The sequence below is a fragment of the Haemaphysalis longicornis genome, unplaced genomic scaffold, assembly GCF_048455015.1.
Source record: "Haemaphysalis longicornis isolate Haplotype H1 unplaced genomic scaffold, Haemaphysalis longicornis Haplotype H1 scaffold_10, whole genome shotgun sequence".
In the NCBI taxonomy this organism is placed as follows: domain Eukaryota; kingdom Metazoa; phylum Arthropoda; class Arachnida; order Ixodida; family Ixodidae; genus Haemaphysalis; species Haemaphysalis longicornis.
In genome coordinates, this window is record NW_027526204.1 from 144872718 (window position 1) to 144900698 (window position 27981).

Here is a 27981-nt window from a genome sequence, read left to right on the forward strand (position 1 = left end):
GCTTCAAGGTGGGCAATGGCGGTTTACAAACTCGAACGTTAGGAGCGTTTGAATCCCAGATGCCCTTATCTGCAGAGCGAAGGCTTCCTGCTCCTCTCATGGATTCCTGGACTAGGGAACCACTCCCATTTCTGCGGCTCAAATAAACGTTTTCTACTACTACTACCACCAGGAGCGTAGACGGGGGGAAGGGTGGCAAGGTATTAGAAAACCACCCGATCGATATACCGAATCGATGTAGTGCTATAACGTAAACATAAAAATGTCTGTAAAAACATAAAAAGCCCAAAGATGACTGAAGCTTTGTTGGGGCGCAGAATATCTTCCCTTCTTGTTTTTGTTTACTGGCTACGCCGTTGACTACTCCTACTACTACTACTACTGCCTATCATTCAATCCACACAAACCAACGTTTATAATACTATAAACGTTGACACAAACCGGCTCGGAGGTCCTAAACTTTGTAGTTCGCGCGTTTAAGTTACGTGATGACGATGATAGCAAAGGACAGCGGTGTTGGTTAGCCGAGAGCGCGGTAGCGGTAGCTTTTACCTGCTAGGTGGGCAGTGGTCGGGGTCGGGCTACGCACGGTTGGTCGTGATCGGGGGCTTAGGCGCCGTGTCATAGTGCTGCGCTGCGCAACGACTGCGGAAGTAATTAGTTGACGCCTTGCTGTCGCCGTATGAAGCGTCAGTAGCTTTGTGTGCGCCTCATCTGACCTGTGTGCAAATTTGAAACGTGCTGCCGACCTCGAGGGCGGGCTTCAAGTATCCGCCGGGGTGTGTTGATAACAAAAAAATCCGGCTTCGCTAGCACGCCAGCAGTATGTCTCACCAAACCGGAATACAAGGTAAGGTCGTTGTTTTGTGCGTCTTTGAATGAGCTGGTTGCTCGCCACAGGGGCCGGTGTTACGTCGAGACGGCATTAACCCCTTTTGTGCCGCGGTTGATATCGTGCCGTATTGCGGTCTTGCTTTGTACTGCGTCGAAGGCAACACCGAGGCATCATTAATAAACTCTGGCTTGTTGACATTTGCCAACAGCTTCTCATCTGGACGTTGTGGTGTTGTCACAGTGTTTGCTAGTTAGTACCGTATTGTCGCGTCATTTCACCAGTGACTGCTGTCCGTGATGCGTGATCGGCGTCTGTTCGTATTTCCGGCTAATATTTCTTTTTCCATTTTCGTTTCAGCCAACGCGGAGTTGAGAAAATTCTTCGGTAAATGCCGAGAAGGCAGCGTTCGTGTTTTGAAAGTCGCAATCGTTGACGGCAAGTGCTGCTATTGTTGCAACACGCGTGTTTGCACGACCGTGGATGCTTTGATTTTGTTAATTATCTCGCAATTTGTGTTCGCGAGTGATATTTCTGGCTTTTCTCTTACAGAGCAGTTAACGCTTGTCGATGAGAAGCCGCCGAAAGATAATTGGGAAAGAGGTATGTATGTCGTCGCATTTTGGGGGCGCACATTGGGGCCACGGCATTTGAGAAACTAATGTGCAGCCCTTATCAGTGCAAATGTCACGATTGCCTGAAGTGAGTTTGAGCACTAAGCAAGTGACAGAGCAAGCTCTGCTTATTACTAGGCTAGATGATCTCCTACTTTTTGTGAATCCTTTGTTTTCATTTGATAGCGCCGTAGTACTGGGGTGGAATTCTGTGCTTTGAGAATTTCAAAAAGCCCACTTTGACCCATGTCTGGTTGGCTGAAGGTAGAGGACACAGATGTGACGAATGCGATGTCATGTCACACCTTCACAAAGATGTGACAAGCAGGGGAGTTGGTTTTTGTCAATGTCAGAAGCCTGGCGACGGAAACAATGTCACACCATGAAATGGATGTTTTTGAAACAGACAAAACCGAGAACTCCATCCCTCAAATTTCGTTTTTATTCCACTGTTTGATTACTCTTGGAGGTTGTATTGTTCCCTTGCACATGCAGCCATAGTCTATATTTGGGACAAAAATATTGTGTCAAAATTTGCCTGCTGGCCTTGTGATGGTGTTCAGAGGCACCATGTTTTCGGTTTGAACCCATTTCTTAGGTCTCCTAACGCATTCCTTTCCTTGATGTTTTGGATAAAAAAAAAAAACTAAGCAGAAAAAGGGTACGAATGGAGGTTAAAAAAGACGCCGTTGGTTAAAGTTCAATGTAAATGTCACACACTGTAGATAAGGTTTGGGCTATGATGTGGTGATATGTGTATAAATACATGGGTGAAAGATTCCTATGTAATTTTGCTTGCACTAAAGTCGGAGAATTAACACAGTGGAACTCACTCATGGTCACTCCAGTTTGTTTTCCTTATGCTTCTGGCAAGGTATTGTCATGTTCCGTGAAACAAAGTAGCTATTGACCTTTTGCAAACTTTGTCAGCTGTGTATCAAAGCATAAAGTAAGTCTAAATATTTGCTGGAATGCCACACATGCATTCAGTTGTAGCTGTTCCTTTTGTTTTCCTTTTTCCTAATGTTTGCTTAGCACAAAAGCTTTGGTACCACGTAGAGCTAAGACATCGCCTCAGTATAAACATTAGTGGAACATCCAGTGGCTTTTTACATGAGCGTGTTTCTACTTTATAGCCAACCGCATTGACGAGCGAAGCATTTCCCAAGTCATCCTAACCCAGACGCAGCAACTGTGTCCTTTCGTAGTTCCACTGTGACATATGTTACCCATGTTTTTGCGCAGACTATGACTCCCTGGTGCTGCCACTGCTGGAGCGGGGTCAGCCATGCTACCTCTTCTACCGCTTGGACACCACCTGCCCGAACGGATACGACTGGGTCTTCATCAGCTGGTCACCCGATGACTCGCCTGTACGTTGCATCATGTATATTTTGTGCTGGAAGCATCACCAGGCCGCTTGGTAAAAAGCTTTGAGATCTCCTCCATCCTGATCTTCCACTGATCTTCCCTCAAACCAAGAAATGTCATTCATTCCTTGCCAAAACTCGGCGTGATGCTTTCAGTGTATGCATGGCCTTATTGTTTCGTGGTAGGCTGAGGCAAGCCATGTTTTCTTTTAAAGGGACGGACAACCGATTTTTGTCGCGTATATGTTCTCTAGCTCATATGAAAGCCAGCGTTTTATATAGCCCGATAACCACAAGCAATTTCTAAACAAACTGGCGGAAATAATTTTAATTTGGCAGCAAACTTCCTGAAATCGGAAGGGTGGCGGTTCGTAGTGTCGAAACTTGACACTACAATATGTGTCCCTGTCACGTGACCTGCAAACCTAGCAGCTACTGTAACTGCTGAAACGTTTATTTGCGTATTTAAAACATTTTAAAACAAGTATTTGTACAAGGTTAAATTGCATATGTATTTCTAAACATTATTCTGAAATTTTTAAAGACATGCCGCCCGCCGTCGCTGGGTGCCTCTCAGCATGCCTCTCAGTGTGGCTAACTGAGCCTCCATGCCCAGAATCAACGGCAGCGTTCAGTAAACAGACCCAGCGAAGGAGCTTTGACGATTCTGCCTGAGTCAGGGGCGTTTGTTCTGCCAAAATATTTGATTTCAGTTTCCAAATACGCCAACGGCAGCATAAAAAAAAAAAGAAAGAAACGTCGCGCCCGGGGAGAATCGAACTTCCCGCCTCCACAACGTGCGGCCAGATTCTACCTATCGTCTATCCCAACAGATGGCGCGTTCGTGCAAAATAGATCGTTGCTTTAAAAAAAACACAAAAAGGAGCAGGAAAGCCTGCCATTCAAACTTTTTTAGCTGGAAACAAGTTTTTAAATATCGTTTTTTATTTCGCATACAAATAAAAGTATGTTGCCGAGCTACTCTATGTCATGGTTGCCAGCATTAGTTTTGGGAGGGACACATACGGCTCGTAGATAAAAAAATTCTGTTTAAAAAGTTCTAGGGCGTTATCAGCAAAACCGTTTCTCGTCAAGGTGCTTTAAGTGATGCCCTTTCATTTGGGATAGAGAATATATACTCGACAAAAATCGGTTGTCTGTCCCTTTAAAGCAAAGCTTTGTATCTCTACCCCCCAAAGGTTCTGTCGCGACCATTGGCGTCAACAGAAAACTCCCGCGAAAAACTAAGAGAAGTTACTGGCACTGCCAGGAATCGAACCTGGAATGAATAGAGAAATGGAGCGAGAGCCCATTGTCTTACCAATTGAGCTACAAGCCTGCATGGCGACGGGGGAGACAGACAGTGCACCCACCGAGCATATCTTCGGGTTTACCCCCTGCGTTCTCGCTGAATGCCGCGTGATGGCATCATGCGACCTCTTGTGCCACTGTGCTCTCTGCCCACGGCACGTGTAGCGGCGGTGTGTGTGCCTTTCACATGCGCTAGGAGTTATAAAAAATAAAAGAAGATCACACCAATGCATGACATCGCACTTCTTCTCCCTCTGTGCCGCCGATCTCGTCACCTCTGGCAGCGGCGGCAGGACAGAGGAGAAGTGCAATCGTCTAACACCGGATTTGAGTTTCGTTTCATTTTGTATGAAAAGCGTTTCCGCTCATGTGCTTTGCCAATACAACTCAACCAAGCACCATTCATAGATCATGCATTGACTTGATCTTAGCAAAGAATATCTCTTTAAAGTAATAGAGGGTGTAGTTAATTGCACTTCACTTGTCTCTGGTTTCACTCTTTGTAGAGCCACGTGCATGAATGCAGGTGACGTCGCATGGGTAATCGTTGTGGGTGTTGTGTACAGCTTCGCTCTCCGACCACCTTCACAGGGTGGATTGGCCTGCATTTTTTTTTTTAACAAACCATGTGCGATTGCATTGTTTTCTCCTGCAGTGTGGCTTTAAGTGTGTAGTTGAAGTTAGGCCTGCCTAAGTTGGAAGTGTCGTATGAGCAATAGGAATCATGGTTTTGCTGAGTATGCACGAAGGCAAAGTGTACTGCGTACACAGTGCTCGTTTGATTGTCCCCCTTTACGATACGTGAGGGTTCTTTCCGAAGTTACCACTTTGGTGGCTGGTTCAGCTTGCATTTGTTACGGAAATTTAAAAAAAATGGCGTGAAAGGAAGAAGTGTGAAATACAGAGAAGAAGGAATGACACCACTACTTGACCAATATGCTAGTGAGAAACCTTTGAGGTGTCAAGTGTCATGCCCTGTAGCCACAAGTCACATGCTGTATGCAACTTAATAATAAGGAATGCAGGTGGTCTCCTTGTTTTTTGCAAGTTGAGCTAGCTATCCCCCACTGGCTGTGTTTGCAAGTGTGCCTTGTGATTGGCACTTTTTGTTCAGTTGATGCATTCCATGGTTGAAAGCATCAACTTATTTTATTTGCAATTCCTTATTTTATATTTATAGAGTGACCAGCTTAGTCTCGCATATTATGTGTATACAGTTAAACCTGGATATAACAAGCCTCTATGTGACGCATTCCTGGATTTAGCGAAATTTTTGAATTCCCCGTTGCCACCCCATCGAAGCTCATGTGTTTGTGGCCTTTATGTAACAAAACGTTGTGGTGGGTAACCTTGATATAACGAAGTCGGCTTACTTATGAGCCGTCATTTTTTGCGCTTTTACTAAAAAATCGGCCAGAGAAATGAACTAATTTCATGAATACTAGCACTACTGTAAGGAGCCAGCAGCAACTAAAATGTCTAGAATCGCCTAAAAACAAAATTTATCATGATGACGATGATGAACAAAGTGGCTGGTGCCATCCCGTGGCTAACATAGTATCCACTTGTGGTTTTGCTTGTGCAGCATGACGCTACACCTGGTAGCAAGAGTAAACTACATGTCTTTTTTTGTGTGTGTGTGTGTGTGTGTGTGTGTGTGTGTGTGCTGCAAACTACTGTGCGTTTCCAGGTGCGAGTGCAGTTTCAGTTCAGTTAGTTGGAGTGCATTTGGTTGGTCTTGCGCCATGAAAACCCATATTCGTCGTCAGTAGCCGTTTGATAGAGCGCCTCCCCTCGCATCCCGCTGCTGCCCAGGTGCGCCAGAAGATGCTGTACGCGTCGACCAAGGCGACGCTGAAGAAGGAGTTTGGCGGGGGCAACATCACGCACGAGCTGTTCGGCACGACGCGGGACGAGATGCGGCTGCACGGCGTGCGCAAGGTGGTGCTGGCCTCGGGGGAGCATGAGACGTCGCCCGCGCCCCTCACCCAGGCCGAGAAGGAGCTCCGTCACATCCGCCTGGGGGAGGCCGCCGCCACGGGCATGGACGTGCGGCACCAGACGCTGCGCGGCCTCCAGTTCCCCATCTCGGACGACGCAGTCGCCGCCCTCTTCGACCTCAAGAGCGCCTCCATCTCCTATGTCCAGCTGGTGAGGTCTGCCCACCGGCATTTGTTTCGGGCGAATGCTCTGGGAAGCGCACGACACCTTAAAGCGGCCGTGCAGAGAAAATAAGAGCTTGTTTTATTCGAAAGATTTTGTGTTTTTTAGTGCCTTGAGCGCTTGTCTGACAGCAAACGATGCCGTATTCACTGAGAAGTTAACCATTTCAGTTTAACATTTTGATTCTCCAGCCAAATAATGTGTTTTGGTGACGTCTGCCATAAAGTCACAGGGGCGGGTATTCATTAAAATGGGCTGTTAGGCTAGTTGGTGCATTATGAATTACGAAAATTGCGCTGAATAGACAAACAGAGGAAGAAAGACAGACAATGCGCAACTCACAACTGAGTTGCGCATTGAGTTGTGAGTTGCGCATTGTCTGTATTTCTTCCTCTATTTGTCTATTCAGCGCAATTTTCGTAATTCAATTCGCGGGTATTCATCCGAACTTCTAGTGTGTCATTAGGCTCTGCAGCGTTGCTTGCCGTCAGTCTTCCCAGATGGTGCTGCCATACAGAGCCGTATAGAGTTCCTGTATATAGCTCCCGCAGGGAGCTAAGAGTTGCGCGACCGACCGCCATCTTTGTTATCCGGATTGCTGCGGGAAAGCCGCCCGCCGCGAGTGAAGGAGCCTCGCCGCCACGCTTCCGACGGCGGCCGACGCGCGGTGGGGGCGCTTCGGTCGGCGGCGCCTTACGGCGGCTACGCTGGATTCCTGCGGTGCCGCCCGCGTCGGCGGCTGCGGCGCAGCCATAGTGGGGGCTTCTCTGCGCGGCATGGATAACCGGAGTGTCGCAATCACGGCGGCGCGTGGAAAAAGGTCGCGCAACTCTTAGCTCCCTGCGGGAGCTATATGCAGGAACTCTAGAGCTGTAGACTCTCATCCGCCGTTGCTTTGTTTTTGGCCGTGTTTGTACCTGGCTTGTTTTTTTTGCGGTAGAAAGTAATCGGTTCCTGAAATATAAGGTACTGACGAACAGGGTCACGTAAGGTAATTTCACTTACACCAATCAGCCAGTGTCGTGTAAGACAACTCCAAAGCGGCAAACTGCTGTGCAGCCAAAACTAGCGTAGTGCACACAGTACCAACAGCAGTGCACATCGATATTTTTCGAAACTTCCACTGTTTACCGCACCATCCTTACTGCTGTACAGTGAATATGCATTGCATTCAATCGCAAATAGCTCGTTCGACAAGCTTATAAACCGTGCCTAAGTTGCGTTTGCTTTTGCCCACGGCAGAGCTGACGCGTATGAAATCATAGGTTCTGTTGCAGGAAATGAGCTGGTGGATCACGTGGCCATTCCATTTTTTCCCTAATTGTGTAGCTGTTTTAAGTGAAATGTGCGTCAAAAGTGTTGTCAGTATGATTGTAACGAGGCAGTCTTTCAAATGAACCAACCTTGTGTTTTGTCTGCATGGCCCTTTTAAGAAGGTGCGCAGCTCCGCCCAGGAGGCACTGCCATTGGCCGCGCTGCCGGGATAAGTGTGCCGCTGCCGCCTAGTAGACAGGCATTCGCCATGGGGAACAATATAATCCGGCAAGCTGAACTTCGCCGTATTGACGGCTCTGGATTTTTTAATTGGCTCAAATGAGAGAAAGGAGGCACATTTTCTGCGCGTCGAACGATGCAGCGACGCAGAGAACTTCACTGTCAAAGAGGACTGCATCTGGCAAGCAGACGTAAACCCTGTAAACAAGGAGTCTTGCACTGTTTCAATGCAGGTTCTTAACCATTTTTATTTAGCTTTACCTCTGTCTACTTGTAAATGCTAGTGCAACTGCTTGAAGCGATAGCCCGCCTGACTTTAAAAACTGGGCAAAAATATTTAACAAAATTTGTTGCCGAGCTAATTGAAAGAAGAAAACGTGCATCTGTATCGCGCCTGTATCTGTCGTATCTTTTCCCCTACGTCCACGTCTTGTTTGTGCCACGTTTTCTTCTTTCTTTGGGCAAAGAGGAAGCGTTAATGCAGGTTGGTTCACATAACAGCGGTTCTCAAATGAGGTCTGCGAGGGAATTTCAGGGCTTTGGAAAGGCCTCCCGTCCCCCCTCCTCTACACTTTTTTTTGACAATGCGAAAAGGTGGATGCGCTGCATGACTTGTATGTTTAATTTCTCCACGTGGCACATTTTAACATCGGCTTTCTGCACAACACGCCAGCTATGTGGAAAAACGTTATCTTGAGCTGCAAGAGCAAACTGTTTTGACGGGTGGAAGTGCTGTGCCATTTGCGCCACGCTGCGCCAATCCCCTTTTCCTGCGCCATCCTGCTGCAGAAGGCAGTATTGCGCCAATGCCACTCTGAAGCGGTGCTGCAAAATGTGAGGAAACTGTGGGATGCTGTTCAGTGTAAGTCCATTGCGCAGTGGGCAGTAGGGACTTATTCAGCTATCATTTAAGATGTGGTGCGCTTCGGCGGACTCTATAAAGAACTAACGCTCCGAGTAACTAACGCCACAACTTCCTGGTCTCCTAGTGGCGACACGGTTTCACGGGACTTGGTAGTGAACTTGAGTTGCGTGCAGTGTACAAACTGTGCCCCTAAATGCAGCTTCACCGAACAGCGCGCAGCGCTGTGAAGCACGCATTGTCAAGAGCAGTTGTTGCACTCGTCCCTTTGACATTGTTAAAAAGCGCGACAAGAGTGGGACACGAGGATACAATTACACAGCAACAAGAGTGGGACACAAGAGGATCCAGTTACACAGGACGAGCGCTCGTCCTGTGTATCGTATTTTCGCATGTATAACCCGCACCAAAAATGTGAAAATTTCAGTGGTGCAAGTAGGGGTGCAGATAAAATGTGGGGTTTTTCCTTTGGTGCAGCTTCACAGCAATTGAAGTTGTGCCGTGAAGCTCCTACACAGTAACACTGACTGAGCCTTCCATTGCAGCGATTGTGAAAAGCATACAAGAAAGAAAAACAAGGACGAGCGCACTCTAACAACTGGATTTTATTACTGAATTATGACTTTTGGCTTGCAATCAATGTATTCTTCTTGCTAAATTTATGCTTTTTCTGTCTACATAGTATGTGATGTGTTGCTTGAGCAGTAGCTTTAGTGCAGACTTTCCTGTATCAAATGTGTGGGCAACACGCGAGGATTTTTTTTTTCCTTTTCCGGCGGGCTGAAAGTGGGGGTGCGGATTATATGCAGGGGCGGGTTATACGCACAAAAATACGGTAGCTGTCTCTTATCGTGTCCCAGTCTTGTTGCATTTTTTACGATGTCGAAGTCATATCACCAACTAGCCCAAATTTCTGTGTTGTGCAGTCGCCCCACTTATTTTCAAAAGCAAAGAATAAAATAGCTCTATCGTTCAGTGAGACTTTGGCTTTTTATCTTATCGCAAGTGCGCTTGCTATTATTCCAAAGGTTAAATGCCGCCCTTCCGTGTTGAACCAGTAGAGATAACAGACGCAGCCGTGGCACAAGCGAAAGGGAGATTTTTGTAAGCTAGCAGCTATCTGCAAGTAATTATCGTGGTAGGTGTGTGTAGCTGTACAGCTGTGTTTTTTTTTGGGGGGGGGGGGGGGGTTGTCCCTCCAGTAAGCCCGCTGTTTTATCTGAAAAAAAAAATGAAGTTATGTTTGTTATTTGGATAAACACCACGCAGCTGTACGGTATTTTTCACTTAGCATGTGAACATTCATTTTTAGTTTCTGTGGGATATAGTCAGGTGTACTTCAAATTATCTCTTGAGTTGTCTTAGTTTCTTTTCCTCTTAATTTCTTCCTGTCTTAGTTTATCTTTTTTCGTATCTCTAGAGTCTTGTTAGGTGTAGATTGGAGGTAAAGCTTTAATCTTAAATACAAGAGAGACCATTTCGCTTATTTCTTGTCTGCTCAGTTGTTTCTCATATGGCTCTAATCCTGTTGCAATGATAGGAACATTTATTTTAGCAGTGGAGCTGTTGTAGGTCGAGCCTTTTCGTCCGTCTGCTGTAGGTCGAGCGTCACACATGGGTAGGGGCAGGTTCCCGCCTTCTCGTAAAGGAAGCAGTGGTCTTGCAGGGCCGGGTTCCTCCCCTTCCCACTAGTGGAGAAAGAGGGAGGGATCCTCCTGCCGATGACATTTAGAGAACTACAGCTTTGCCGTTTCAGCAATTTTCACATCGGGTCCTGGAACTGGGTTTGATTCTTTCTTACTCATCTGAAGTCTAGTGTAGTGTAACTAGTTGAAGCATCACTGATCTTCAGTTATTTTCTCATCTTAGTCACTGCTCTGTCAGCTGTGGTGCTTTAATTCTGAGAATGTATAATTTTTTCAGTTTGTTGAAAAAGTGTTCGGCTTATTGATCAAGTAGTGAATAAAATCCATTTGAACTTTTTTTTTTGTTTGCCAGGAACAAGAACTTGCAAACAAATGATGTTTGGCTCAGGAAGAAATCTGAAACCTGCTCCCAAACAGACTTGCACTACTCTGAGATTCACCTTTTAGTTCACCTTTTAGCGCTTCAAAAGCTGCTCCAAAACTAGCCTTTTACTGCTCCAAAGCTGCTCTAAAAGGCACAAACCCACTTCCACCCCCGTATAACAAGAACCAGCATAAATCAGACACAAAAGGCAGGCATTGAAAAAATGTGTGGGCGACTTAATAAGCTGCAAGTTGAAATTGCTTGGTATCATGACGCGGATCGACATAGTCCATCATAGAGTCCCCCATATGGTTTGCAAAACTGGAAGGGGTCCATGGCACACTGGTGGTTGAGAGTTGCTGCTATATGAGAATGAGAGAAGCAGCACTTGGTAGGAATCTACTAGAGTTGAAACTTGGGCTTTGTGATACATAACTTTGAAAGAAAGCGATAGTGCATCGTACGAGACGGGAAAGGAAGTAGACAAACACTTGCGCCTAGTAGTGTACGTGTGCTTTTGCATTGTATGTTGCGGCGAAGATTGTGTTAGTGTTGCTAGTGTAATGCCTCTTGAAAAAGAGAAGACTCTTTTATCTGTCAAATTGACACGCGAGTCCTGCTACCCCTTGCTGTGCATTTTTAGAAATTAATTTCTTTTTTGCGGTATTTGCTACTTTTTCTCCCCGCTCATTTTTCTTTTTTGTTGTGCTGGGTTTGGCCCACTTGCATAAACTTGGCATCCCAATCCAGTAAAATTACGTCTCTTCCCATCCCATCAGATGCGCTGTCGCTTTGTTTCGAAAAAAAGAGAGTATCTTGGATTTGGGAGCAAACTCAGGTGGACAATATCCCAGCCAAAGAACAAGAGAGAGAGAGGTGAAGTTTGGCGGGATATGTAATTTGGAGAACTGGCAACCGCTGGATTACGAGGGAAGCAGAGTAACTATACCGAGAAACGGGACTAGAAGTAGGGAGAGTTGGTAGCCACCTCCCCTTCTGTTGTAAACAATGCAACCACTGTCTCCTTACTTGGAAATCACTGTGCACTAAAAGAGCCCTTTGTATTGCATGTAAACATGCCATCTGAGATTTCGTGGATGCCTCAAACCTTGTCAAAGAAGTGCTCGCTTGCAAAACGTCCCTACGCGAGACGAAATCAATGAGGGTTAAAATAAGCGCAGTTCAAGTAGAACAGAAGAGGCATTATGAATAATGAGCAGAGACTCAACATTATGCGAGGCTCTTTCTCTTCAGTGCATAGTAGTACTTCTTTCTTTGTTGGCATTGTGCAAACCCGTGCAGCGAGATTAGGTGCAGATCCCAGTAAGGGAATGTCGCATGTTACTCGTAAGTGAAACCTCCTCCTCGCTCTCTGTCTTCTTCCCAGAGCATAGATGCGGCGAGGGAAGAGATCAATCTGGAGGTTCGCGAGAACATCACGGTGGAGTCGCTGTCGGAGCGGATCCCCCGCGACCACCCGCGCTACCACCTCTTCCTCTTCCCCCACAAGCACCAGGGCGAGAAATTCAAGAGCATCGGTGAGAGCACTGGACCCTGCTTACGGTTTTTAAGTGCAGAGCACTTTAGGGCTCGCCTTGTCGTCGTAGCTCGCTCGCTAGACCCAAGTAGAGCCACATGGCATTCCGTCGTAGCGACTGTAGTCGCGGTGTAACCCAGAGATTACGAAAACCAAGCGGTTTATATAGTCATAAGCATTCAAAACTTGCAAACCACTGGCACTTGTCATACATCATACACCTCCCGGTTATTTAGCACAAAGAGAACTGCAGGCACATTTGAGGCAAAATACACGTAATTAACCGGCAGCGCGCGCGTTCATTTAGTTAGGAATGCTTGTTGGGTTGGTTTTTACGGTAGTAAGCGAAAGAAAATGGCAGTGCATTGCTGGCACGTGCAGGAGGAAAAGCAAGCACAAAAAGAACAGAACTCCTGCTGGTGCAATTTCAGGCAAGGGGCACACGAGCACTGCGAAGGTGGGAAATTCAAATTGCATTGGGTGGTAGCGGTGAGCGGATAACGGCGCTAGAGCCCATTATGGTGAATCACTGCGCTGCACTTCCGACAGCTTTCACGTTGAGTGGAACGGCTTTAACTTTTTCCCCCAGCACTTGGGGCATTGCACGCCGCAAACAGCGCCACATTGCATTTGTGTACTTAGGATGCCCTTTGTGAAAGGTAACGTCGCTGCCCTTTGAACATCCCACCCCCAATCAAGGGCAGTGTCACCCGGAGTCGTTCGTTTATTGATTGAAATTGTTTACCAATTATAATTGCATACGATTACTCGTTTGACAAGATCTGAGCTCTTCAATTATTGTGTGCTGCTCTACATTTGTGTGCGTCTACGCTGGGACATGCATCAGTCGAAAACGTGTGCGTGCTATACATCACAAACGCAGCAGTTCCCTGCACTGGCAGTTGACGCTGTAATGAAAAAATGTCTATACGATGTTCAGTGCATCGTTTATGCTTGATTAGCTTTTTCCTAGCTACTAGGAGACTTGGGAGATGCAAGTGCTCACTGCTCCCTGTTTCCGCGTGCAGTGTTCATCTACTCGATAGCCGGCAGCGAGTGCCCCGTGAAGGAGCGCATGCTCTACTCCAGCTGCAAGCTGCCCCTGGTGGAGACCATCGAGACGCAGGTCGGGGTGCCCATCACCAAAAAGGTGAGCTGCTTTCACTTTCTCCGACGACAGCGCAGGTCGTATCAAACTAGGAGGGTGTACGTATCTGTCGTATCAAATCTGGTGTATCTGTCGTACCAAACTACGCAGTGTACGTATACATAGATAGATGAACGTACGGGCGCCGGTTGTACTTGGTACGTATAACCTGCAGCAGTGATTGCAAAACCCGAAAGAGGGAAGACACCAGTAGCTCGAGAGTTTTGCTCTGAAGTGTACCCTCGCCGCAGTGTGTGCCGAACCGTGATGATGCCCGTGCCACGCAGCCGTCATTGCGTTCTTTCACCATCCCTGTTCTAGCTGGGCAAATTTAGAAAATCACAAAACAGAAAATAAAAGTATTCTTTCTGGAAGTTGCATGCCGTTGTGTGAACTTCAGGGGTCCAAAAGGGGTCCAGGGGTCAAGCTAGACGAGAGCTTTTGGCAGTCAAGCTGTTACAACAAGCAATCAACTCGGCAGTCAAGCTTTGCCCTACAGCTGTGTGGCTCTTAATTGCTTTTTTTTTTTCCAGCTAGGAAGAGAAAGGGGACCGACTTTACACACGTGTGAAAAAATGTTTAAAGCGTGTGATGCCCACTGATGAATGCAATAATCGAAGCGGTTTTTTGATGCACTGATTGGAACTAATTTTACAGCTCATTAAACTTTGCTGTTTGAAATGAGTGTTCAAAATTGTTCCTTGCCACTGGTGCCACCAAAGTTTGATGAGCTGTAGAATTAGTTCCAAGCAGTGCATCAAAAAACCGCTTCGATTATTGAATTCACCAGGGTTCATAGTATTGGAGCATAGAGATTACAGTTCTGTGACCAACACTGTTTTGTCTATTGTTCCACCAAAAATGGCTAATTATCTCTAATTATCTTGCAAACTAATTGACCAACTGAAAAAATAATGAAATATTTGAAATCAGTGAGAAACAAACAGCAAGGCTGGCAAGTTTCACAGAGTTTACTTGAAAAATTAAAGAAAGCTGTTTTAAGAGTAGTGTCCCCCCTTAACCGCACAGTTTTTCATTTTTTTTAGATGATGAAATGTTCCACGTGTTCATATGTGCATGCATATTCCGTTTGTTTCTCAAATGGAGACTTAGTTTTTGCACGAAGATTCGCATGCGCACGGTCTTTCAAACCCAGGTGGAGATAGACGAACCGAGCGAGCTGAACGAGGCCTTCCTGGTCGACCAGCTGCACCCCAAGCAGAACATCTGCAAGCAGAAATTTGCCAAGCCCAAGGGTCCGACCAACCGCGGCGCCCGACGCCTCATTCGGACCCAGCCGGAAAATTGACGCCGCCGCCCCGTATTTATGGACTCCTTCCTTCCGTGCGACGTCAGAAAGACAGGGTGGACACGACGACTTGCTGCCCCGGTGAAATCGGTGCGGGTGTGCAAATTCTGCACCCCCTTTGTGGCTCAAAGTTTTTGCACTTGCGACAAAATTCTTGCGCCCTTCTCTCTGGCTTCAACATTACACTGTCCACCTGCAATGACAGCGCCTTGTTTCGGTGTGTTGCTTCTCTCGATGCCGTCAATTTTCTTACAGTGTTGCTGTGTTTCACGAACCTGGTGCAGTAGAGGAAAGGTTGGAGTTGGCAGCAACCAATGAATGGGTAGATTTGTCGATGAACATTGTCCCTCTCTGTGGAGTATGCCTTCGAAAGCAAGAGATAGCACAGTCGCTTCGAGGCAGTTCTTTTCTATGCAGCGTCGTCAAGCCTTTCTGTGCACGAAGTTGTAAAACAGAGTATACACAAAAGCGCGAGGCTTCGCTTATCTTTTGTCTTTAGTCATTGCAGTCATTTCCAAGATTACAGTATTGAAAAGACCCTGCCAAAACTTGTTTCAAGCTATCATGAGTAAAGTTCTTCGAGGGGCCTTTATAAAACCAACTGCTGTAACGTAAAATCATCGGTTTTTCTCCGCCTAGTGTTAGTGTGTGTGCATTAACTCGGATATCTGTACAAATCTGGACGACCCCTTAGAAATTCTTGCGGCGAGTGCTACTTAGTATTAAAAACTCCTCTATTCTTTTAGCAATGTATGCAACAAGAACGAATACGATATGCAGAGGGCCAAAGCGAAGCCAAAGTTTCGGACTGTTTCCTAGTTTGGCAGGAGTTCTTCAACAACGTGCCAGTTGCAAAACTTCATATCAGAATTCAATCCCTCCCCCCTTCCCATTTTTCTTTTTGATAATGGTTTGGTCATTGTCTTTTGGAAGTCTACCGGTGAAAAAGTGTGAAATGCAACAGCTAGTTAAACACTCCTGCAGGTTTTTATACAGGTAGACTTCTCTTGGCCATAAAGAGCAGGTTATATTATGAACCCTTAGTAGCCATTCGAGTCTGTTGACCATTGCGGTGTCTCATTTGCTGGTTTAAATTACTGTTGACAGATGGCAGGCAAGTCTGTATTCCCCAGAAAAGGGGGGGGGGGGGGGTGAAAGGGCGGATAAGGGCAATCACTTAACGTGTGAGTGCAAACGGTATTTTTTGCACTTTCATATATTGAAGAACTCCGGTGTTTCGTCATTCACAAGGAACATAAAAGCCATAAATGTCCGGATACAGTATTCTATGGGCAAAGTGCCGGTTACATGCATCTGAGATAGGTGATAACAAAAATAAAATAACTTTGCAATCCTGGAGATTACTGGTTACTGCAATTCGAGGCCTTCGAAATGGGCTTACACGCAATACAGTTGCTTGGCCCTGCTATCGTGCCACACCCAAGTCATGTGCCTACCAAGCATGACTATGTATACAAACACAGAAAACTTTGAATGAATGCAAAAGAAAACTCGTTTCAGACAGGCATACTTTCCTTGCGCACTTAAAACAGTCCATATTCAGTGCCATGCAAACCCAGGCAATAGAAATACTACACGATCCTGCGGACACTTTCTAGCTAAGTTTCTGTAAAAAGAATGTCCATTTACGATGGCACTGTTTCTTCTGTGTCCTGCAAAGCTTTGTATATAGGCTGTGGGGCCCGCAAATATCTTTCCTCCCCAAAAAGAGCAGCAGGATAGCATCGAAAAAAAAGGTGAAATCTGCCCTTTACCCGTTGGATTCACTTTTGCCAGTCTAATTGGCAATCGCTTTACGCTGCACTCTGAATATAAATGAGTGCAGCTACAGACTCAAAGAATGTTGTGGAATTGCTACTCTCGTTTGGATCGGCTTGAGTCGGATTGAAGTTCAGTTGGAAATCCAAGCAATGGCCCTAGATCAAGCAAGCAGCCACCACTCACTTCCAATGCTCACTAACAAAGCACACTCGGAGCACCTAATCATTTCAGGCCAGAGTTACTCAATATAGACAGTTGCGAAACTCCACTTCAGAATCCGGGCGGCGCTAGCCCCCCCACTCCGTGGAAACTAAGGGGCAAGGCGACGCGCGCGGCACCTAGGAGATAAAAACGGAACTTCGCTAAACTATTATTATTCAAAATTCTTCTGTAAAATAAAGATTGCTTTTTAAATTAAAACACAATAATTACGTAAAATTTACTCGTGTTTTTGCGGCTTTTCTTTTTGTGACTTACGGCAGCAGCCGCAAGCACTTGAGTACTGCTTCAACGTCCTGCCGACAGACGACAGGCTAGTCAACTTGCCCCGTGCTTGCCCTGGCGCAGGGGGGCAACCGAAGACCGGCTTTCGATACATGGGGCCTATGGGGAGTTTCGCAACTGCCTATATCCAGTAACTCTGTTTCAGGCGGCGTGAGGGAGTTCAAAGTTAGCAATCTGTCAGGGAGATAAGGCTAGACGGATTCTGAGGCGTCGGCTATGTCTCAAGCTGCTGCCACCCAGACAGTGCCTTGGTCTTTTCCTCTTGTAGATTTTGACAACTCACTGCCACCTGAAGAACATGCAAAATTGCAGTTTGTGCCAGCTAACAAGAACAATAGTGTAGATGGAACAGAATGTGTGAAATGGTTTCTGTCGTACACAAAATGTCGTAGGACAGCTGTGTTTTATCGCTCACTTCGCTGCTGTTGCTTCAACTTTGTTCAAAGCCCACGTTTGCTTACAAGGGCTGAAGAGCTTGTTCTTGATCCAGCTGTGTGAATGCTGCTTTGGCCATTGAGTTCACTTTAGAAAAGTGTTGTGAGCGTCAATCGTGATGTGTCAAGCCCACTTGCTGTGTCAATTTAAAACGAGTGTTTTTTTCTTTTAACCAGCCCTTAGCCATTTTGCGTGTGGATGTGTGCTGCTTCGAATATACACTAACAAGTGTAGTCTTTGCAGTTGGTCGAAAGAGTTCAAGCCTACTTAACACTAGGGGGTGAACACGCTGGGAATCTGGCAAACAAAATTAACTGCCGCGCAACTGATCTTGCTTTTTATATCCGACTACTACAAAGCTGGAAAGATTTCCACCTTTTATCTCCCAGTGGTGAGCTCCTCAGCTAGAAGTGTGCATGCAGAAAAAATGAAAAAGGCAAAATAATTTTGCTTTCAGCAAACAAAACACTCTGTGAGCATTAACGTTACACCCCGTCATAGGCGAGGTCTGCAGACATATCGCTGTGTGTGCAGTTGCATTTTTCTTCTCTCGGTCACAAAGAACGTAGAAGACACGAGTACGGCTGCCATGTATTGCTCTTTTATACACGTCTGCTTAAACTACACTCACCATAACAGCTCCTCTCTTTCAGCTTCTAAGTACATCGAAACAAGAGTGAAAAAAAACTAAAAAAAGTATGTGATCTCGTAGACAAGCATTCCGGCTCGACAGCCCAGCTCCAAAAACAATGTCTTCTTGAAACTGAACTTCTTACACGGCAACAATGAACCTGTTGGCTACTGACATTTGGGCGCAAACAAGTCAAAGCACCACTGGTGATGTTTAGGCAGATGCACCTTGCTGTGGAGAAAGTTTGAACCGTATTTGTAGGGCAAAGAAGGAACCTAGGGGCTTGTGAAGTGCAAGTGCAATCAAGGCACTAGTGATTGTGATCGCGCGTTTTTTAATTAATAAAGATGAACTAAACAGGGGCCTTTGACTCTTCTCTTCCTAACTAGCGACGCCTTCTCTTTTAGACGAGAGCTTGGCTGTCTGCTCCTTTTCCCACACGGCCTTTTTCTCGCTGCAAAGGTCAAAACAAAGCATTGAAGAAACGTCATTGAGTGGAACAGTAACAGTTTAAAAAACTACGGTAGTGATTTTTTTTCAGTACATGGGAATCTCGTCGGACATGCGACATGGGCAGTGAGAACAACAACCGACTTTAAATTCAATCGTTTAGCTTAACATATTAAGGGGGTACACCTATTTTAACAGGAACAATAAAAATTGGAGGACATATGCAGGTCTTCATTCTGTTTGTAGATATAAAATTTGTTTTTGTATAAAACGAACAGTATGTCCAAATTTATTTGGGTTTTTATATTTGATATTTTGACGGCTTTTGTAAAAGAACTGTTAGAAGGATACAGCTGAACAAGGTACCAGTGAACTGTGCACAAATCAAGGAGTGCAATAAGACCTGTAGCAGAAGTTATGACCGTTTGAAGTTTGGGCTTGCAAGGCAAAACCGGTTTTTTTGGTTCCCACCTTCTAAGACCAAACTTGAATCGGCCGTAACTTCTGCTACAGGCCAGACAGAATGACACTGTTAGTCTTATTCCACTCCTTGAGTTGCGCACAGTTCACTGGTACCTTGTTCAGCTGTATCCTTTCCAACAGCCTTTTTTTTTACTAAAGCTGTCAAAAAATCAAGTATAAAAATCCGAATAAATTTGAATCTAGTCGTTTTACACAAAAACAAATTCTATATCTGCAATCAGAATGTAAAAATAAACATTTTTGGTTTAAGACCAGTGTGCCTCTTTACATTGCTAATGTAATTTTTCTATCTTTGTGTGTGCACTATTAAACATCAAGCTACTTTATACAATCTGAATTTCTCTCCTAATAAAATTACAAATTGGCTTTCAGAGCTTCTTTTTAAAACCCACTTTTCAGTTGATTGTTGTTTCAAAAGCCATATAGTTCCCTGCTTAAAAAAAAAAAGCCAGTGTGTTGTGGCAGAAAAAAAAAATACCCACAGTTAGCACAACATTTGCCTGCCTTCAACGAATTAACGACTATAGGTCATTGTAACAGTGGATGTGTTATAAACACACAAAGCAGGCATAAGATCATTTCTTTTAGGTATTAGTTATTTTTTTAGCTATGACAATAGGGCAGATGTAAACAGCTGGTTAAACAAGCCGGCCTCAAAACTTGTAGGTTTATTCCTGGCCTCTCTGTTTCTTACTAGCAAACGGCACGCCGCAAGCCAACTGCCCTCTTTTCCTTCACAGGTAAGGTTAAAACGTTGTTAATACAAGCACAAGCCTAGCCAGTGTTCTTTATAATCAGCATATTCAGGTGCCCATTTCTGAAACATGCTGGGGAATACACTGCACATTTCTATTCGTTGTCCCAAAAGTGCTACCATTTTTTACGCCAGGAAAAACAGGAATTGTGGTGGCTAGATAACCTCAGCTTCTCAAACCTCGATTGTCTTCTGTCAAACATGCTTTGAGGTCTTTGCGCGAATGCTTCATATGACAAAATTGCTTCTTTTATCGTACATGCCGTAATGATGAAAGTTTAATTCCAAGTGGACACAACGGTAAAGCAGTATTTCTTTCATCATCGTGAAAACAGTCCCGTATTTTCAATCGTACTACAGGATGAACAAAAATGATGTAAAGCTTGGCTGACGGCAGAACAAAATATTTCGTTGCTGTAGAATTGGGGAAACGGAACAAAGATGCACGTATGGCACTTTTAAAAGTCAACATCTCAAGAACATGTGCCAGTTGTTACATCTCTGTAGTATAAGCGCAGCAAATAAACTGTCTTTCACAGTAACAAGAAATGTGACTTAGTTCTATCCTAGGCTAGTATTTTAGCAAGTCAGCACATTTTAGACAGGATTTTATTGATGTAACAAAAAACCTAATCGCTCAAAACAAACCTTCTCGCTCGCTGCTATGTTTCTTGACATAGAGCACCATTTGTTGACAATTAAGCAAATCATTTAGGCAATACCGTATTTATTCGATTATAAGGCGGTCACGATTATAAGGCAAGAATGCAGTTTGGAGAGTAAAAAAAAAATCGCCATACATATAAACTGAGCTTCGAATATCAGGTGGGGTATGACTTTGAGACTACAGATTATGGAAAAAACCCTCGCCTTGTATTCGGATAAATACGGTACTGGGTCATGTTATGCCATTGCAGCAGAGCAGCACTAATGGCTAATGCAGTTTAATTACTCCAAATTAATTTTGCTGTGCTCGTATAAGTGCCCTACCTCCGATGAATGAAGATTCACAGCGCTAAAGACAAAGGACCAATGAACGGCATATATGACCACTCCCACCTGTATTCCTGCATCCAGTATTGGTGCGACCAGTAGCGAAATTCTGGCACGGTCATTCCGGAGAACTTTGTGGCTGTACATAGGACTGCTCCAGAGATCAATCTGCAAAAGTGACAGCGCTTACGTAAACAGGATTGTAAGACTTTACTCGGGGAAAGGGCCGAGCCAGCAGCTCACAATGCAGAGATGACGTCTGGCTGCGCATAAAACATCCATTTTCACCAACACTAATTTTCCAAATACCGCAAATACGCCCGTCGTACATGCAATTTTGTGAAGCCTGCATGCAAGGAAGCCCACAATATAGCTGACTTAATTTTTGCTTGGGTTTAAAATTAAGGGGGCACATGGGTCTTTGGGATCAACAAATTGTCCAAAAAAGCTTTTTTAGGTATCACTTTTTTCTTAGTTTGCGCAGTTTTTACTCCGAAAAGTTGGCATTTGAAACAGTACCACAGGTGCTGTCGGTCACAAAATAAATTGGACCATGGGAGCGGTGCGCGAGAACTATCGGCGCGACGCCTTCTAGCCGAGCGCCTGCTGTCGAGATAGCTGAGGGCGCATGCATGTTCCAGTCCAGTCAATGAACGTCAGTTTTCTCAATCTCGGCCACGGCACTTCGTTTCTTTTGAATGGGGCACCTGGCGGCGCGGTGTGCAGCGATCCGAGCGAGCAGCACGATTTTTTGGCAGCGGCCGATAGCGTGTGGCATGCGCTTACGGGCACAACGGCGCCGCCCATCTTTGCGATATGTTGTCGGGCGCTCCTTTTATTGCTATCTTATTGGCTGCACAGAAAACTGGCGCTAAGCAAGTCCACGATAAAGATTTTCAATGCTCCCAAGCACTGCGACGCCATAACTACGACTCTTCTGCCCTACGTCCTGGATGACCCATTCGTGGACGGGCGTTTCCTTTTCCAACAAGGCCAAAGCCCTGTCCACATGGCACGAGCGGTGAGCGTTCTCCTGGAGGACCATGCGCGGCTTCGGCTGAGGTGGCCTCCGTGCGGAGCAGACCTGAACCCGATCGAGAATGTCTTGGGAATGAAAGTGCACCTCGCCAAAAGAAATGACTGTGGCAGCACGGCTGATGAACTGCGGGAAGCAATTGCAGAGGAATGGGAATGCCTTCGCTCCCATCCAGAAATTGTAAAGCCTCTTTACGAATCACTTTCCCCACGCATTCGTGAAGCAATAGACAATGACGGCAAGTTTGCACACGCCTAATCGGCTTGTAGTAAACCTTTCGCTGTATCGCCAATTTTTGAAGCGAATAAACCATCTCAGTTGTTTTCAGTGCTTGATATCAACTGCATGTGCGTCACATAACAACCATCACTGGTTCTTTATTACAGACTTGCTTGAACGCCAGTTTTCTGTAGTCAGTGAGACGGCGATAAAAGGAGCGTCCGACGACATGTTGCAAAGATGAACGGCGCCGTTGTGCAGTGCATGTAAGCGCATGCCACACGCTATCGGCCGCTGCCAGAAATCGTGCCGCTCGCTCGGTGCACCGCGCACGGCGCCGCCGGGTGCCACATTCAAGAGAAACAAAGCGCCGCGGCCCAGATCGAGAAAACTGACGTACATTGACTGGACTGGAACACGCATGCGCCCTCAGCTTATGAAACACCATTGAACACCATTGAACTTTGGTGTTTGAAATGGGCATTGAAATGGTTCCTTGCCACTGGTGCCACCAAAGTTCGATGAGCTGTAAAATGAGTTCCAAGCGGTGCATCAAGAAACCGATTCTCTTATTGCACTCACCAGGGTTCATAACCTTGGAAAATATAAAGATTACATTTCTATGACTAATACTGGCTGGTCTATTGTTCCTCCAAAAATGACTTATTATCTTGGGAACTAATTGACTGACTCAAAAAATAATGACATATTTGAAATCAGTAGAAAAAAAAGCGGCAAGACTGGCAAGTTTCACAGAGTTTACTTAGAAATTAGAAGGAACTGTTTTGAAAGCAGTGTCCCCCCTTTAGGTGACGCAAGTACTACTTAGGTACCTACCCCAAGAGGCCTCCAAGGCCCATTCCTACAAGGGACCCCCGGATTCCCATGTTGACTTTGAACAGGAAGCCTGCGAGTGCTGTGGAAAATGAGAGCAAGTTAGGAAAGACAGGCACGAGGAAAAAGACTTCTTCATGCTTCAGAACCTCTAACTAAACTGCTGTGGTGATACCCAAAACTTCGCTGAAATTAGAGACACCTGAAACCCACCACAAGAATTTGAGAACAGCGCCAGGCCTGTTTCCAACATCTTTTTGGTCTATAGTCATTGCGCTGTTCCTCTTTTTCTTAAAACATACTGATTAGCTCAAGGCCATGTCCTCAACAGCTGCACAGACTGTCGATTACGTTTATACAAAGAAATAATACTTCATTGTTTGTTTAATGTACATTTGGTAATGTAAAGGATTTTTTTTTTTTGTATTGGGTTCGAAGTGCGTCCAAAAATGTTTTTCTGATCTGAGTTACCGCATAGCTTGAAGGTAAAAATAGAATAACTAGGCATTCTACAAGTAGTCAAACATTGCACATAAAGTAGTACTTTTTATCTTCTAATGAACTCAGTGTGGTCTAGGGCAGTTTCACTGAACAACCTCATCAGTCTTTGAAAAAAGGCACACGAACATAAAAGCCACACGAAACCACACAAATCCAAACCAGGCCTTCACGCGAGATTACCGTAATTGATTTCCAGGGACTTCAGACAAGACGTCAGCGACCAAAGCAAGCTAGTATACCTTCACAGCGAGTGCTTTTGTTGCATTCAAGCAAAAAAAAATTACCTGAAGTTATTAAAGCTTCCCGCAAGTTTTATCTCATGTTATCTCACCTCCCGACGCAACGTGCTCTGCGATGCCAAACTTGTTTCTGTAGGTGAAACCTGCTGTGACGCCAGTCCTAGAAGAACAGAAAGTATTGTAAGCTTAACTTTGGACATGCAATCGTTTGTTCATGCAGCAAATTACCAGTTTAAAAACAAAATCGTAACGATGAAGCATTGGTAAAAGTGTTGCCCACTTATTTCAATACAGTGTTCTTCAAAGCATCAAACATGGGCAAAAATTCAAAGTCAAGAGCAAGTGGCCCTATTGGAATATTAACAATAAGTCAGAAAATCAAAGCGAACAAAAAAGATAGAGGTTACTGTTTCATAATCAGCATCAAAATGTTTCAGACAATCACGTTACATGTCACGTAAGACGGTTCCCATCTTGTCAACGAAAACACGAATTATGGTATGCAAACCAGACTGCACAGTGAGATGGCAGAAAAAAATTAGCCGATAATTCCTAAACTATACGAACAGTCCAGAAAACAATACTGTTATTTAAATTCTAAGAAAGTCTGGTGCAATAGCTTGTAGAACACCACCACCTTGCTTAAAGGAGCCATGCAGATAAAATACAAGTTTGTTTTATTCGAAAGATTTTGTGTTTTATAGTGCCCCCACACTTGTCCAGAAAGCAAACGATGCTTTATTCGCTAAGAAATTAATCAATTTAGGTTAAAATTTTGATTCTCCCGCCAAATCGTGTGTTTTCACGACGTCTGCAATTAGATCACAAGAACCGCTCTGCAGCCAATTGTGAAGCCTCGTTTACCGTTAGTCAACCTAGATGGTGCCACCATATTGCGAAGGGCCATTTTCTGCTTTTGCTTTGTTTTTGACCGTATTTGTACCCGGCTTGTTTTTGTTAAACTAAGGTAGAAAATAATCATTTCGTGAAAAATGGTGTTCGCTCGGCTAGCATGGGGACGTAAGACACCGTCGCTTACGCCAATCGGCCAGTGTCGCCCAAGACAATCCCAAAGTGCCGCAGTGCTGTGCAGCTAAAACATGCATAGTGCGCGCAGTACCAACAGCAGTAGTACGCATCGGTACTTATATGTTTATGCGTACTTTCTTAACTTCCACTGTTTACCCCACCATTCTTACTGCTACAAAAATAATGTGCCTTTAAGCACAAATAGTTTGTTTGGCAAGCTTGTAAGCCCTGTCTAATTTGCGGTTTGCTTTTGCCGGCCTCAGCCAATCGCAGAGCTGCCACATATGACATCACAGGTTGTGTTGCGGGAAATGAGCTAGTCGGTCACATGGCCATTCCCTTTTTCCTTAATTATGTAGTTTATTTGAGCGAAGTGTGCGTTAACAGTGGTATCAGTATGATTCTAACGAGGCAATCTTTCGAATGAATTAAAGTTGTGTTTTGTCTGCACGGCCCCTTTAAACTAAAAACACCGACCACGCACGATTTGCTACCACCTGTTGTATCCCTGCTTTGCCAATGTGTAACCTTCCAGACTTCTGTTTCAACTCACATGTAAAGTGTCGAGAAAACTGCCATTCTCCAGCCCAGCTTGAAGCCACCTCTTGCGAATTCCAGGAACATTGTGTCGTGCATCTCGCGCTAGTAAAAAAAGGATAAACGGGCAGTAATATTGAGTCGTGTACACAACACGTGGACAAAGGAAGACTCAAACACAAGTCCTCGCAGTCGGCAAAAGATGTCCTAGTACCACTTAGCCCTAAAATTTTAACTTTGTTGTCTGTAAACATCCAACCACTCTCACACATCAACAACAAGGGAACACTACAACTAGACAAAATAAAACCAAGTGGACGTCTAAAAGGTGCAGAATTAAAAATCATATAGCTTAAGCTATGCCCAGCATTACCATAAAGTACAAAGAATAAGCACAAGCCTCTCCCAGCTATGCTCAACTTTTTGAATTCTCTCGTACTCCAATAACAGCCTATTTCACGCACGACGTGCAAATGCCCTCGTCCGATCGCTCTGCCTCCGATCCATTGTGTTCTCAACATGGTTGTTTGTTGGTATTCAGGGAAACGTCACGGGCAGCCATCACCCAGAAGAGACGTCGCAGAGGCAGTAGAAACGGCGCGTTTATTCTGAGTGGCAACCCAACACTCCAGCACCAGAAATGATGATGAGGATGGGTATGAGGAAGAGATGGGGTACGGCATGATGACAATAATTGTCGTGAGAAGCAGACGAAGCCGACGTTTTTCCCGACTGAGACGTCAGTCCCTGGAGGTGCCGCTTTACAGTTTGGGGATATCCCTAGCAGGGCCGGCTATACTATCGTTCGGGGCATCCGAAACGGGGTTCTGCTGCCGGGATCTATGCTCTGCCCTCCTGCGCTACATTGAAAATTCAAAACGATTGTCTTTAAGATTGAGATTGGTCATCCTCGCTTTGATTTTCCAGGTTTCTTTTTTTTCAAAACCAATAGATCTAAATTATCTTTCCTAGGCGTCTCGTGATTTGATAAGAACTCCATTCATTTTAACCATCCTCTGTTGATTGGCCGATCCCCTGATTGGGTATGCGCGATTAATTATCAGGATCAACCAGAACAACAATTGGCCCAAACAGTACAAGGGCACTTGTCCACGTCTCATCGAAGTGGGCACTAGCGCATCGTACAGATTGATGCTCACAGTATTCATATGATACTCATGTTGCCTCCCTCTTGTCTACCCTACACGCATCATGTCTCCTGTACAACTTCATTTCATCCCTCCATTTGTTTGTGCTCACCGGAGTTTTACATGGCTATGGGTCTATTCGTTTCACCTGCACCTCGTGAACCAGTTCAGGCGGTGCCGCACTTCACCGTTCGTTTCAGCGGTGCAGCTTGCGGCACCTGAACCGCGCTGTTCGATTCACCGGTGGTGCCGACGGGTGCAGGACGGGTTCATGGCTTTGCCTGCACTCCCTGCCGAGGAGGTGCAGAAGCAGACGAAAAATGTGCAGGTCCTGTTCCGCCGATGGCGGAACCCGCTTTGCACCGCCGTGAACTGGTTCAAGAGGTGCAGGCTGAATCGAATAGACCCTATGTCAAGTACTCACAATACTTCACACACACGTGACACTCGAGTAGAAGACGCGCGAACGTGCCAGTGCAGGCAGTCTTCATTTCCAAACTCACCGCGGCTTGTTTTGGATTGAGGAAAGGGGTGCCCTGGTTCTTGCGGATGTAGTTCATTTTGGCCAACTTGGCGTAGTTTAACCCGCCGACGAGGAGCCCCGTGAGACCTCCGATCGTGAAGCCAGCCCTCACCAACGTCAGCTCTGGTCCGAAACCACAGCTGCAAGGAAAAGGAGGCCCAGGAAAAAAGACTTTCGCATCTTCCACTTGTTGTCGCCTTTACATACACGGCTTCGTGGTAAATTCGCAAATGCAGGAAAACCACCAAAACAGAACCCTGCGGTTAAAAAGTAAACTCCACAACAGTGCCGAAACCTTGTGCTTGAAGAGTGTTTGCAGTCACCCCGTAAGTAGAGATTTCTATAGACGCCTAGAGTGCTGTCGACAAATTGTTTCTTTTTCGCAGTAGAGACGCAGGGAGGTAAAATTTTGCTAGAACGAATGGCAGTTATTCAAAGAGACAATTCTTGGGCCGACAAAAGCTCAGCCTGGCCCAATGCTTCAACCTAGCTGGAACAGTGGCGCATAGGCAAATCGAAGCTCAGCGAAAGTCGTAATTTAGCATCAAATCAAAATGTTGGGTTTAAAGTCTAAAGGGTGTACCCGTAGAGGCTATGAAGCATTCTGTGACTCTCACACATTATGGACCGGTTTCTGGGTTTCTACGACGTACCTGATATCAAACATCATTTTCAGACGGTCCGCTCCGGTTTCGTTCTTCAAAATCCAGCTTTCCTCGTGACTCTCCGGCCGGAACATCTCGCTCCGGAGGCCTTGAGGGGCTTCGCTGATCTTCGAGTTGTCCTCGAAGGGCATCGCGACGGCGTAATTGTCCGTCGGCGGCGTAGAGTTAAATTTGAATACCCAGTTGCAGCGAGTTCAGATGGCACCGACTCCGACAATGGTAGCACCTTTTGCGACGTAACGTTCCAGCGACATTGAGCAAATTTACGCGTAATAAAATCCAGTGCGCAGCACCGATTGGGTGCACAAACTTTAGCCACTTAAAATAAGTTATTCTGAACCACTGCCCTGCGACTGCTTCTTTCGAGTTTCGCCAGTTTCGCCTTCTCCATGTGCTACCGGCAAAAAAGCCAAAAAAGTGACCGCAAAATAGCGCGCCTTGAGCTTTGAGTTGAGATCCATCTGTAACCAACAATTTCCAACAAAAAGGCTGTAATCGCTAAACAAATCTTCTTTATTCTTTTTTTTTTTTGCTCTCTGTTTAATAGCTTTATGCTATTTTTATCCACT

General features: G+C 45.4%; 2 protein-coding genes across 3 annotated transcripts; one reads left to right on the top strand and one right to left on the bottom strand.

Moving 5' to 3' along the window:
* The first annotated feature begins 533 nt into the window (after positions 1–533).
* Twf (twinfilin actin binding protein) lies at positions 534–18364 on the top strand. 2 transcript variants are annotated; one of them, XM_077691148.1, is made up of 8 exons: positions 536–850; positions 1193–1270; positions 1385–1435; positions 2692–2819; positions 5943–6278; positions 12044–12194; positions 13222–13343; positions 14497–18364. In XM_077691148.1, the coding sequence occupies exons 1-8, from the start codon at positions 826–828 to the stop codon at positions 14647–14649; spliced, it is 1044 nt and encodes a 347-aa protein (XP_077547274.1). In that variant the 5' UTR covers positions 536–825; the 3' UTR covers positions 14650–18364. The 2 variants fall into 2 exon arrangements, with proteins under 2 accessions (XP_077547273.1, XP_077547274.1); XM_077691147.1 differs by having other exon boundaries at positions 534–850; positions 1193–1435.
* Positions 17910–27839, bottom strand: 140up (RPII140-upstream gene protein). Its single transcript, XM_077691149.1, has 7 exons — positions 27401–27839; positions 26728–26887; positions 25093–25181; positions 23603–23670; positions 22774–22852; positions 20748–20849; positions 17910–18455 (listed from the first exon to the last, which is right to left on the bottom strand). Exons 1-7 carry the CDS (start codon positions 27541–27543, stop codon positions 18383–18385), a joined length of 714 nt encoding a protein of 237 aa, XP_077547275.1. The 5' UTR covers positions 27544–27839; the 3' UTR covers positions 17910–18382.
* Positions 27840–27981: the final 142 nt, after the last annotated feature.

What these genes read in the sequence shown, in the direction of transcription:
- Twf (XM_077691147.1), top strand. Translation starts at nt 826, where the DNA reads ATGTCTCACCAAACCGGAATACAAG. An exon ending in GAAAGATAATTGGGAAAGAG is followed by an intron (nt 1,436 to 2,691) that starts GTATGTATGTCG and finishes GTTTTTGCGCAG; the next exon opens with ACTATGACTCCCTGGTGCTG. An exon ending in CCATCTCCTATGTCCAGCTG is followed by an intron (nt 6,279 to 12,043) that starts GTGAGGTCTGCC and finishes TCTTCTTCCCAG; the next exon opens with AGCATAGATGCGGCGAGGGA.
- 140up (XM_077691149.1), bottom strand. Translation starts at nt 27,543, where the DNA reads ATGCCCTTCGAGGACAACTCGAAGATCAGCGAAGCCCCTCAAGGCCTC. An exon ending in AGAGCACGTTGCGTCGGGAG is followed by an intron (nt 22,853 to 23,602) that starts GTGAGATAACAT and finishes CATTTTCCACAG; the next exon opens with CACTCGCAGGCTTCCTGTTC. An exon ending in TACTGGATGCAGGAATACAG is followed by an intron (nt 18,456 to 20,747) that starts GTGGGAGTGGTC and finishes TGACCTTTGCAG; the next exon opens with CGAGAAAAAGGCCGTGTGGG.